At 40.5% G+C, this 13,620-nt stretch overlaps 1 protein-coding gene across 1 annotated transcript in view; it reads right to left on the bottom strand.

Annotated features, from left to right (window-relative positions):
• Positions 1–13,620, bottom strand: part of MAP1B (microtubule associated protein 1B) — a 105,143-nt gene that overhangs the window by 85,784 nt on the left and 5,739 nt on the right. Inside the window, exon 2 of the mRNA XM_033179830.1 lies at positions 9,944–10,045. Within this exon, the coding sequence (XP_033035721.1) occupies positions 9,944–10,045 (102 nt within the window). The remainder of the gene's footprint in view (positions 1–9,943; positions 10,046–13,620) is intronic.

Genomic DNA, 13,620 nt, shown 5'->3' with positions numbered 1-13,620 from the left:
TTAATGGGCTTAATCTAAACTGTAGCTCCACACTAGGAAATATTTCAATTCAGGCTGGATTCAAAATTCCCTGGTCACAAAGAGAATTCAGTGCATTAGGATCTGTTGCATTTATGCCCCAATTTGCATGGATAATATTATTTTAATGCTTTTTTATGCACACAGATTTTTTAAAATAGCCTGAACAAACAGAATTTACAGAAGGACCTCCTTGAAAAATTCTCATTTGGCACTTATGATAGACTGGCTTGTTTCATTAGTTATCTTATTTCCATACTCAATTGTAAACAACTGAAGACAGAATTTACTTACAAGTCTTCTTATGGCCTACAGAGCTAGGAACTGAACTGTGTCTTGCTGCAGGAACATAAATATTTAATGACAGACTGGCTGATAATCGGACACTTTCTAAAAGGAGATACCATATAGAATGAAGGGATTGTCTCCTTTACAATAGATGTGAACATGATAAGGTACTCTCTCTCTCTCCTTCTCTCATGTATGCAAGCACACACACACAAACACATACGCACATTATACTAAACTAACCACAAGGCACTTGAGACTCTTGTGGGGCTGTTGGAACTTCACACCAAATACCACTTTCGATTGAATTGCACCGCCAAAAACTCCTAGTATTTGAGCTGAGAAACTATCTGGAATTCTAGATAAAAGAGCAATTGCTACACCATCCCTAAACAGGCATCGAGCTCCATTAAAAAAAGGAAGAATTCTCTTAGGTAGTTTTCACATCTTTCACATATCAAAACTTCCAAGTGAGAGGTTTTTTTTTTTTTTTTTTTTTTGAGACGGAGTCTCGCTCTGTCGCCCAGGCTGGAGTGCAGTGGCCGGATCTCAGCTCACTGCAAGCTCCGCCTCCCGGGTTTACGCCATTCTCCTGCCTCAGCCTCCCGAGTAGCTGGGACTACAGGCGCCAGCCACCTCGCCCGGCTAGCTTTTTGTATTTTTTTAGTAGAGACGGGGTTTCACCGTGTTAGCCAGGATGGTCTCGAACTCCTGACCGCGTGATCCGCCCGTCTCGGCCTCCCAAAGTGCTGGGATTACAGGCTTGAGCCACCGCGCCCGGCCTGAGAGGTTTTTAAAAGGCACAAGAGACAACTGCTCAAAATGGCTCTGCACTAAGAAAGCATTGTTCACCTGGGTTCCAGAACTTATTTGATCTTTAATTTTATTGCAATAAGTATAACTTTTCCAAATGTGACATTCCCATTGATGGATACTTCAGGATCCAAAAAGCCACATCTATGTAGAGCAGTGTTCCTGGGGCCGGGTGCACTAAAAACGTGTTGCTCCCTCAGGGGAATAGCTGTTCTTTCCTCTCACTATCCGAGTGAGATGCTAACAAGAAATCTGAATTTGAGCCACAATGCTCAACAGTGGCTTGTATACTCACAGTTCCTACTGAAAACCTGTTTTACTGAGAAACAAACGGCCAGATTAATGGTAAAGTGCATGTGTAGAGGACTTTCCTCTATGACAACAAAGGCAGTCCTCAGGATGTTCATATTTCGTCTTAACTCCTCAGGAATGCAAGGCAGTAATTTTGAGAGGCAGCCTCAGCTTGAGTGTTTCAAATGAGGTGCGGTACAACTGCAGAGGGGAGCCACATTCAATAAACACTACCCTAGCTTTTCAATGTTCATTCCTAATTACATACTTTTATTTTTAAATCATTGGTAGACACTCTTGTTGCAGTTTCTATAAGCATCCATTTCACCAGTCCTGACTATAGGCAATCCTTTAACCTAGAAGAGTTTACTAAAATAACATTATTATTGTCTTGTATTTATGTTAATTTCTCCAGTCCCTGCAGCGCACTAAGTGCACTTCCCCAGAGTACCTCTTACTTTCTCACATTTCTCTCAAACCAAGGAAATCTGACTTCACATGCAATAGAAATTACCCTTAGATCACAGCCGAGAAAACAAAAGGGGTAAGCCCTGGAGTATGATGTTTGGGGATATTTGATCGTTGCCTAGGTAGCATTTAATTAGTCCTGGGCTGCAGCCGGGAGTGGGGTGCTGGTACCTGGGAAACCTTTGTCATTGTGACTAAACCCATGGTTGAACAATCAAAATGCGATGCTTATTATACTCTCCATTCTCACCCCTTTCTTCTTAGGAATTAGACACACACACACTCTCTCTCTCTTTCTCTGACATATATACACAGTTTGCAAATTAAGAGAACTCTCATGCTGGGCAGGGTGACTCACACCTGTAATCTCAACACTTTGGGAAGCGGGGGCAGGAGGATTACTTGAGACCAGGAGTTCAAGACCAGACTGGGCAACAGAGCGAGACTCCTTCTGTACAAAATAATCAAAAAATTAGCTGGGCATAGTGGAAGGCTTGTAGTCTCAGCTATTTCAGAGGCTGAGACAAGAGGGTAGCTTCGTCCCAGGAGGCAGAGGCTGCAGTGAGCTATAATTGCACCCCTGCACTCCAGCCTGGATGACAGAGGGAGACCCTGTGTCAAAAACAAAAAGAGATTAAAAAAAATAAAAATAAACTCTCTTTCTTTGTTGAACAACATAGTGAATTTTAAAGCTGTGAATGACTTATTTTCCCAACAAAATATTATAAACAGTGGGAAATACTTCATTCTTCCAAATATTCCCTTACAGTTGCTTTCTTGTTAATAAGCACTCAAAAACATTACTTGGCACTTTTAAAGTGATCTATTAGTTTATGCTTTATTCTTCATCTTCTACCATTATTTCTAGTATGCTACCATAGGTGCTAAACAAACTGCCCCAGAAGACCAAAAAGCAGGCAGAAAAAGCAAAGGGACTGTGCTTGCTTGATGGTTTGCTGTTGTTGCATACTTAAAAAAAAAACCTTTTTTAAAAAACTCTACTAACAAAAATCATGAGCTCTCTTTGGTCTCTAGAGATGAAGACAAAAGCAGTGACACTCAGCATGAGGTGCTGTCCTTGGTTAGCAGCTGTCGTGGAACGCACTTAGTTGAGTTTAATGGAGGGGTTATTGACATCTCCTAAAATGGCTCCTGGGCCCAGGCAGCCAATTTTCTGCTACCTTCCTGCCTATGCCTGTCTATGCTGAGTGGTTTCACAGTACCCATTAGGAACTGCGTGAGAGCCATTACAGTCAGCAGAGTAAAACATCCTTTCCACTCTTAAAAAAAAAAGTGAGCTCAACAGGTATTTCTACGGTGGTCTGAATGAACCATTATTAACTACCCTGAGGAATGAGGAAGTCTGAACACGGCAGTGAAACGCCATTTTATTCCTTTCTGCTGGCCACACCTGCACCAAGGGAAAAAAGTCACTGTGTATGTGAGGATCTGGATATAAAGAATCCTGAAATTTGAAAGTTGACCAAGATGTAAAGCTCACAGGAATTATGCCTTATGCTGCGTACACTATAAAATTCTAATCTCCTTGGAAGGTCTTTCACTGCTACGAAAGGATGCAGGTGGGGGTGACTGGACAGTCTGCTGCTCAGGTGGCAAAGTCTCAATGGGAACACTGGGGTGAGAGCAGATAGCATGAGGAGCTGCCGATCACTCTGTCCCCTGTAACTGGGCCAGGAGGGCTCAGGGCACGGGGCAAGTGGGAGAAACGCTAGGGATTTGCATTAAAATGGGAGTCTCCTTCCCAGGCAGGCAGCAGTCACCTCAAGGAATATTAAACAGAGATCTGGTTACCTTAACGAAAATAATGCTATTTGTCATTTTCTTCTAACACACCATGATTCCTCCTATAACCTAGTATGATGTGCAATGAGGAAAGATGAGCAGAGCCTCATGGGCATGGGGACATGTACCTAGACCTGTGGGTGTGCGCAAACAACACAGAAAACATGAGGATAAAGAATCGGCTTTCCCTCTGAAATTGCAGGTTCCCTGAGGGTGAGTCAGCCCCTTGGATGCCACTGGAACATATATTTGTGTGCCTTATTGTTTAAAGGTTGGAGCAGGGCTGAAAACACATTCATTACTCCCTGTCATACAGGGATGTATTCTAGGCACATACAATTAAGCTATAATTCTACACACGACAGACTAAACACACAAGTCTAGACAGAGAAAGATGACTTAAAATATTCTTAGACCTTTTATAAGAGTATTTTCTCATTTTCTTATCACTCAACTGGTAAATATTAGTTGTAACCCGTGCCTCATTAATGTCAAAGGGAGAAGATTCGCATGACTGCAATTCAAAGGGCTGATTCTAATTCTCCATCAAAAACCAATCTCCAGGCAAGGTATTTTTAGCAATCACTCAGCACAAATCTAAAGATGCTCAACTGTGGTTTGTTTATCTTCTAGGAAAAAGGCCTCGGTTCTTAAAACAAAACTGCCCATATACACCATCCATCACATTTGATGATGATTTTTGTGAATGTGATCTAGATGTTATAAAACTAGTGACAAAATGTAAATATATCAAGGTCTTACTGTGTATTCAGCTAAGAAAATAAACCACAAGAAATCTGTTTCTTAAACCTGACAACGTCTGTAGTCACCTGTTGATTGGTGGGAGCAGAAGAGAAAAGCGAGCATAGAACGGCGTGGAGGGAGTGACCATGGATGGGTTACCATAGCAAGAAAGCAGGCCAGCCCTCAGACTGTGCACATGTTCCCTGACAGCCCTTGCGTGGGTACCCACAGGACTGTTTTGCAAATGCTCTCCAACCCCCCTCTCAGGCTCTGCTTTACTAGCCAGCACTTTAAAGCATTGCTGGCTTTTTGCTCTCAAGCCCAAAGGACCTTAGAAGCTCAGTCATTGAATGTTGCCACCCTTTACACATCAGCAGCAGCTCTGTGCCTCCTGAGAATGCTGAAAGCAATCATTTCTCTGAGAAACATCTTGAATACCAATTTAAAATTCCTACAAAAAGGAAACCAGCCAAATATCAATACCCAGCATTTCCCACAGATAATAACAATCACCAAATATACAAGTCAAATAGATTCTCCACAAGGGAGACAGCACTTGTTCACATTTGTTTCCATGTGACAAGCCCTGTCTTAAGAGCTTTACACACTTTAATTCATTTGATCTGCATCAAAACTATGAGGTGGGGCCGGGCACAGTGGCTCACGCCTGTAAACCCAACACTTTGGGAGGCTGAGGCGGGCAGATCACGAGGTCAGGAGATCGAGAACATCCTGGCTAACACAGTGAAACCCTGTCTCTATTAAAAATACAAAAAAAAATTAGCCAGGCGTGGTGGCAGGCACCTGTAGTCCCAGCTACTAGGGAGGCTGAGGGAGGAAAATGGCGTGAACCCGGGAGATGAAGCTTGCAGTGAGCCCAGATTGTGCCACTGCACTCCAGCCTGGGTGACACAGCGAGACTCCATCTCAAAAAAAAAAAAAAAAAGAAAAGAAAAGAAAGAAAAAAAAAAACAACTCTGAGGCGGAAGTTTTCATCCTTGTTTTAGGTAACTTGTCCAAGATGACACAGCAAATAAACCACGGGGTTATGATCAAATAAGGTAGTTTGACTCCAGAATCTGCACTCTTCATCATTATGCTAGGCTGCTGCTGGTGAGGAGTCAGATGATCAAAATGTTTTAATTATTTCAATAGGTAGATAAAAGTGGCAAAATGATGGGAAAAAATAAAAATTGAAACTGATTTTCAGTCTGATGTCACTTGTCCTGAGAATAGGTTTTATCTGTTTGCTTGTTTTGAAATGGTGTCTGTCTACCACAGGTAACTATGGGGCACTTCTTACAACCCCTGGGAGATATCCTTCTTTACTACTATACATAGACAGTCCTAAAGTCAAATTTGGGAAAGAAGCAAATGGCAATGGAAAAGGAAATAAACCCTGTACAGCATGGTAAGTCTAGCTTTCCTTCTGTGGTCCAAGATGATTCTCATCCAACATGATTAGGGTACAAAAAACATGATATAATAGGTAAATCAAAATGTTATGATAGTATTTAAAATCATAAATATAAAGAAATATAAGACCGTTGTTCTGGCCTGGCACAGTGGCTCACACCTATAATCCCAGCAGTTTCCAATCTCTACAAAACATACAAAAAATTAACTGGCTGTGATGGTGCACACCTATGGTCCCAGCTACTCGGGAGGCTGAGGTGCGGGGATCACTTGAGCACAGCAGATTGAGGTTGCAGTGAATCGAGACTGCGCCACCGCACTCCAGCCTGGGCGATGACATAGCTAAGACTGTTTCAAAACAACAACAAAAGACTGTTGCCCTATTTTGAAAAGACTCAACTACTGAACTTTCCTTTGAGTGTAAGATTAGAGTGTTCATAAAAGAACACCTAACCTTTTCTTTCAAGATGACTGTTCTCACTTGAGCCAGCTTAGATGTGGCCAGGAATGGCTTTACATCAAGGCAAATCAGCAGAGACCTGCCCTGAGCACACAGCAAATGTTTGTTGAGTGATCTTTAGGCAAGGCAATGCTACAATAGTAAGGCAAAGTAATAGTAAGATGAACCCAGATGACTGACCACTCCAAGAATTACAGTATGCCAGAGTTGGACAGGGCTTAAAGATCACAGGACTAACATTCTTGGGAACTAAAGCACCCACCACCCACCTTGTGTAGAGAAAGCACTCATATTCCAGATTCCTGCTCAAAGGATATTATTCAAGATGACTAAGTCTTTCAGAGTGGTCTTGAGTGAGACTTACAATCCTGAAGAAATAGTCAAATCAAATCTCAAAACCATATTTAAAAACTAGTATAAGGGGTAAACTAGTACAAAGGAATCAATCTTGTGCCATTTGCACAATCTGTTAGCTGCAATTTGAGGCTATCTTCAGTCTTTACAAGTGATCTCTAACTATTAAAAAACAACAAAAGCTATCATAACCAACAGGAACGTAAGACAGATATATGGGTGACCTGAGCCTTAATTTACTTATGTCATAGAAGGCAATAAATATTTTACTATAACTCTGCTGGCCTTAAAACAAAACAAAACCGTGGCTCGGCATTGTGACTCATGCCTATAATCCTAGCACTTTGGGAGGCTAAGGCAGGTGGACTGCTAGAGCTGAGGAGTTTAAGACCAGCCTGGGCAACATAGTGAGATCCCGTCTCTGTGTGTCTTTAAACCCAAATCCCCTCAAAATCTGTTAGAAGCCTGGATTTGATGCAGGGGACTAGATTTTATGTTGGTCTGTATACGATTGTTAAATGCCTTCTCCTCTCACAAGACTATAAGTGTAATAAAGGTAATGACTGTATTTGTTTTGTTCTTCACAGTGTCCTTGCTCACCAGCACCCTATAATGCCTGGTATATTATAGGCGCTATTTAACAATGTTTTATCTGGCAGAAAACTGGCTCTATTTTTTTTAGGGGATTCATCCTTCATCTTGCTCTTTAAGTTAATTTAAGATTCTTGAAATTAGGCAGGTGTGGTGGCATGCACCTATAATCCCAGCTACTTGGGAGGCTGAGGTGGGAGGGTCATTTGAGCCCAGGAGTTTGAGAGCAGCCTGGGCAACATAGTGAGACCCTGTCTCAAAAAACAATGACAGATTATTGAAACTCTAAAGGAAAAGGTTCCGCTAATTCCATTTCAGGGGAACTGAAGTACATGAGTTAGCTTTCACATTACTTCAAGTGAGAGAGGAAGAGAACTCTAGACTTGGACCTACTTAAAAACAGACTTCAAATTTTCCCATAAAACCTTTCCAGTTTGTTCAGGAAAAGCTAAAGGCTTCGCTGGGCCCAATCCAGTGATTATCCTGTGATCTCCATGTCTTCTTATCCTCTAACATCTCTTCTCTTTAAAACACACTTATCTGAAAGTGAATCTGACATGTGTTTTTATCACCTTACAGTCTTGGTTGGAAATCTTTATGCTCCCCACACAGCAGCATTACTAAAATGGCTCTATTCTAGATGCTTAATTCCCAGAGGGGAGCTTTGGCCTGTGCAGTGTACTCATAGGCTTGAGAGGGAAAGTCATAATATTAGTCCTTTCCAGCGTTGGCAAGAATGGTAAAGATGCTGTGTTTCCAAAGGTCAATCTCCAAACACAGCATCTAGCACAACACTATAAAACTCGGTAGGTAGCCAATCCTTACTGAAGGTGATAGCAAGAGAAAGGAGAGGAGAACAGTTTGGGGGAACTTGTTCTTCCTGCTCAACAAGAGCAATGCTAGGTCTTGGGTCTAGAAATGGTTAATTCTTCAGCAATGCTTGCAGCCTTTCATTTTGCAATACGCAGTTGTCACTCTATAAAGTCAATCCAAACATGAATGAACACAATGAGAACCACATGACTTGTACACCAAAAAAAAAAAAAGTAGTCTTACAAACAATCCTTGTAAGAAAGCCAGAACAATCTACAGAGAAGAAATAAAAGCTTGTAGTTTTTACATTTTGAAATAATCATACTTGTTGGAAAACAGCACTTCCCCTATTTTTTTGTGAGATGGTTTTAAAAGATATGGAGATATTTCAAGATGAAAATACAATAAAATAACAACAAGAGAAACAACCTTATACGGTACCTTTCCTTCAGCAAATCATATGCTGTCTGACAGTTTCTGGACTCCTTTTTTCTCAAAGCAAAGTTACTTAAAAACTGATTTTTCATGTGGCTTTGCAGCAAGTTTAACTTTTAATAAACCATTTCTTGGTAAGCTTTTCTTAGCACATTTACTCAATTCCATACTTGAAAGCTACAATGCATTTCAATAACTGAAATGTATGGGATATTATTCTAATATTACACTCAAAAGGAAGAACTGAGACAGTCCTGTGGGCATATTACTGCAGCCAAACGTGATTCATGAAGGCACTGATACTCTATAAAAGTGGTTTCAAATATCAATGTATACAAGACTAATGGAATATTATCTAACCAGTCAAAATAGGTTGAACCTCATTCCTGATGTTATATCAATGCCAATAAAATTAGGAGTCATATAACAAAAGCATATGGACAGAAAATAGCTTTCTCTTAGGTAAAATTCAAGTGATGATCAAGAAGTAAGATGCAATACAGTATTTCTGATGGGTCAATGGCAAAGGTCTGGAGAAATATATTCCAGGTTTGAAGTCTTTATGGGCCAGAAACTCTGTCTCATAATTCCCAAATGTGACCAAATGGGAGGAATATAGGTTATTGCTCACAAGAAGAAGACGAGATGGGTCAGCATGAATACATCGCCAGCGCCAGAGGCATGGGTCAGAGCATAGCCCCAGGGAGGTGGCTGCTTAGTGGGAACATCTTCACATATGACAAATTATTGCATCCTTACCTTTAATTATTCTTTGGTATTCTTTTTCATCTCTGAAAAAAAGGCTATTTTAACAGCAGTTTGTAATATGAGATTCTTTTACCCACACTAAGAAAGATAAGTGGTAATGCAATGGCAGGTGATAATGCAATTATGAAATGATGATGTATATTTCATTTTGAAATGCAGTATACGTTTCCTTTTTCTTTTGCAGGAAGACGGTTCTGAGATCCTAGGAGCATTCAATTTGTATTCATAATTTCATTTGAGTAAGAGTAACATTTAACATTAAATAGTTTGTAGTCCCTTGAGCTCAGAGTACAGTTGAGATACACACATATACACACACACACACTACTATCTCTCACTGTCTCTTCTCTCTCTTTCTCAAGCCCTGGATATCAATTCAAAATTTGAATATATATATAAAATATATATTGTATGTGTGTATGTATATGTATTTTATACATACATACACACACACACAACCCTAGAACTTAAAAATTCATTAAGAATCCACAAAATAGCCACACAGCGATAATCTAGAGAGACTTCCTTAACTGTGGCTGCTGGCTAACCCAGTTGATAATAACAAATACAAAGTATCCTTTTAGCAATAAGAGAGTCTTTTTGCTGCCCCAGACAAAGCTTTCCAGCTTGCTCCTTGTCCTTTGGAATTCTAGGCTGACCAACACCGAGCGGAAGCCTCACCTGGGACTTCAGGAGAGAATCTTGCAGAGTGTCGAGATACAAAAAGTTTGAGTTCTTGGTCCAAGTTGCATTCAATCAGGTTTGTGTCCCATGATCGGATTCCTAGGGAGGGAAAGAGAGTTGAGAGACTTCCAGTTAGTCATTTCAGAGTGGTTTGGACAACATCACTGTAACATTTCTCAGGCTTTCAGGGAGGATATGGGAACTCCTTTTCTGAAGAGCTCGGTGGCTTAGCAGTGGATGCCCACAAAATGGGAGGGACAGGGAGGTCTCTCCACCAGGCCACAAGGGAGGGATAATTAGCAGTGTGGACTGAACTTCTGCCCCTCATAAAATGTAAATGCACCTCTTCTGGAAGAGTCAAAGAAAACAGTTATTAGGAAAATGACAGGCTGTACTCCAGGGAGGGGCTAGAAAGGGCAGGAAGAAGGTTAGTTCTTAAGAGGCTAAGAGGCCAACAGACTAACTCTAGCTTGTAGACAGACTATTTCCACTTGTAGGTGGCAAGAAAATGTAGAATGAAGGCAAAGAAAATATATGGGGGCTGCCATTCAAGCACAGGCCTTTGCTTCTAAAATGATGTAATGGTAGTATACACATATAATTTCTTTCCTTTACCCATCCCGTTTTTGATTTTGGTTTATCAAGCCTTGGATATTAATCCAAGATTTGTGTGATCTTTGATAAACAGGGTGGATCCACTCAATCTTCAAGACTTGGCCTGTCTGTCCTTCCAGGCATTTTTCTGTTACCTGAGTAGCTTGGCAGGCAGCTCTTTTATTCACAATTGTTCTTTGTATTCAATTTTCTTATCCAGAGGCAAAGAAAAATGGCAACTTTTTATACTTTATAAAACATTTATGAAGTTGGGGGCATGAATCAGCTGTTTCTACAGAAGTTCAGACTTCCTTTCCCTAGGATGAAAGGAATATCCGGGGTGAGAGGAACAGGAGGGCAAGAGGTGGGATGAGGGCAGCTTCCTGTGCTCATGCCCTACTCTCTAGCCTCTTCCTTCCTCCTCTTGCTGTCCTCCTCTCTCCTGCCATCCCAAAGGGGATGGCCCAGAGGGAAACCCAGAGAGCATCATAGAAGGGAGGTCTGGAGAGTAAGCCAGGGAAAGTTGGGTAACCCCAGAACTCTGGTTTGTGTGTGTGTGTGTGTGTGTGTGTGTGTTACATGTTTACATATTATATATTAGATTTCTCCTAACAGATTACTCATGGTGGAGCCAGTGTGTGGTATCCATCATTGTACCTTTGTACAGAGCATTCTCAATTGTCAGGAACAAATCTCTAGAACAACAAACATTTATTGCATACCTCCTAAAGGTAAGGGCTTGAACCTCTAGGTATAACACAACAGGTGAACTATCTCTAAATTAACACCCAGTCATTTAATCATTTTTGTTGGACATTAGTCATGTATACAGACTTGGGGGAATAAATAGCAGTGTGTTACTTAAATACATACTGGATCCTTAAGGCATATTTGTATTTACCCTAGGTTATGTTGTATTCAGTCTTCCTATCCTGTAAAGAATCAAGGTGGATTATATATATACATTACAAAAAAAAAAAAGATTCTGGAAACTCAGTTCACTGCACATCTAAAATATCTTTAGATGACACACCACAGGCCCTTTCAACCATGAGGAATATTTTCAAATAGATGTGTGTCCACTAAATAAAGGCAGAAATTTCTCATATGATCAATGGGAAGAATTCAGGTGTGGAAGAGTTAACATGCTTAAGGAGAGGTTAAATTATAAGGGAGAATTTTATGGCTCTCCCTGGAAACATTAATAGCCTCAGTTTGCATTTGGGCTAATGGAGTATTTAAATTTTAACAAGAAAGGCATGTTGAGATTTCACAGATCTTTTTAGTGCAGAAATGATAAATGGGTTCTTTTTGTTTCACAGAGAGCCTGACAGGTTGAGAGGGCTGAATTCATTAGAATATTTTACTTCAACATATACACTATATACTAGTCTAGTGCAAAAAAAAATCGAGTTCCTGTCTGAGCTGCTTAATTGGTATTGTTGACTGAATTCTCTGTGTTCCAGGTCTGAGCTCCACTTTGTATTCTACCCTGTCAAGCTGGGTCAATAAGTTAATAATGAGACATATGCATTTAAATTAAATTCATACAATTTTTTTGTCTTTGTTCTAAGTAATATCTAAATTGGTACATTATTTGAAGGACTTCATCCAAGGTTATCTGCAGACTTGCTCTTACATTGTTACTTGCCATTTTCCTTTGGCTTGGGTTAACTTGTCATGACACACACAATTAAATGTTTGCTTTATATTTTCATACATATTTTATTTTTGATATATTTGTAATTTAGCAATAGAAAAAGTACTAAATGATAAATCCACTTAGTAATTTTTAAATTATACTAGTAAACGGCTGATAAAAATATTTCTCATTTTTACACTCCCAATGAAACTAAAAATGTAGGGTTCTTTTTTCAAGAGAGCAATTTCCACCCAAATTGTTCCTTAGCAATGCACAACCACTACTACCACTTATAAAATAAAGGTTACGATGGATTTGCCAGCTATTTTAGTTGGAAAGGAAAATTTTGGAATCAGGCCACTTTCCATACCAATTTTAGAAATAATTTGTAATCACTTTGTATCTCCTGCTGGATAATATTGGTAAAGGCAAACAGTAGTTGTCAGCGAAGGTTCATATTGCATTTAGTAGATTTATGTAGCTCCCCTTTGTGCCTAACAAGGAGCCAGCAGCAAGCCCTCTAAAGTTCATAGGACAGAAAAATATCTCTTTGGCCCTTCCCATTTTCTCCCCTCTCTGAATCTGGCTGGAGGGCATCCTAGGGCATTGGTGAAGAGGTTCTGAAGAGGCTTTCAGAAGCAGGTCATCCTGGCCTCTGTTGGAGAGGAGGGAAGCCCTCTTTCTGATTTCACCCCAATATGCCCCAAGTCAAGCTCTTCCCAGAGGCTTTGTTTCTCCAGCATTCTAAGACTGTACCCCTTCTGGGCTTACCCAGGTGGGGACAGAATAACTCCAGGCAGGTGGAGGCAGTGAACTCCATTCTTTCAATGTCTGGAGCCAAAAGGCATCCGTCATCTCTGAGAACAATCTGGGCCTGCTCTGTGGCTATTGCCTAGCCCTGAAAGTGAGCTCCTTGGGACCAGGGACCAACAAAAGATCTTTCCTTCTCAGTTCTCTGACCCCAGGTGGTAGCAGTGCACACAAGGGAGGCTAACATGCACATGATATACACAGATGAGAAAAGGAGAAAAGAATAGGTTATGGGGCAGGGAGGCAGGGAGGAGTCATCACAGAACAAGTCAGGGTAAAAAATGAGTAACAGTCAGGTACTCTTGGTGTATCTAGGCTAGATTGCTCCAAGTTTACCAATCATGTAAGCATTTTGCAGGATTGTTTAATGAAACCAACAATTTTAAAAAGCACTTCCCATTTAAAGGCTAAAATTCATATTTCTAAAGGTGACAGTGGATTGAGGAAAGCAAAATGAAATGACTATGCATTGCGTGTTGATGGCATGTGGGTTCTATCTGACAGTTATTTGGGCCCTTGGCAAGTTGATTTTCCTTCATGGGCTTTAGTTGCTCCCTCTGAAAAACAGGCTTTTGGATATTTTTTCCAAGTACCTAAATGATTAACCTATAATCATAAGATGACATTT

Source organism: Trachypithecus francoisi, unplaced genomic scaffold, assembly GCF_009764315.1.
Source record: "Trachypithecus francoisi isolate TF-2019V2 unplaced genomic scaffold, Tfra_2.0 Lachesis_group2, whole genome shotgun sequence".
Taxonomy (NCBI): domain Eukaryota; kingdom Metazoa; phylum Chordata; class Mammalia; order Primates; family Cercopithecidae; genus Trachypithecus; species Trachypithecus francoisi.
Note: the sequence above shows the minus strand (reverse complement) of the source record. Positions and strands in the feature narration are given on the sequence as shown.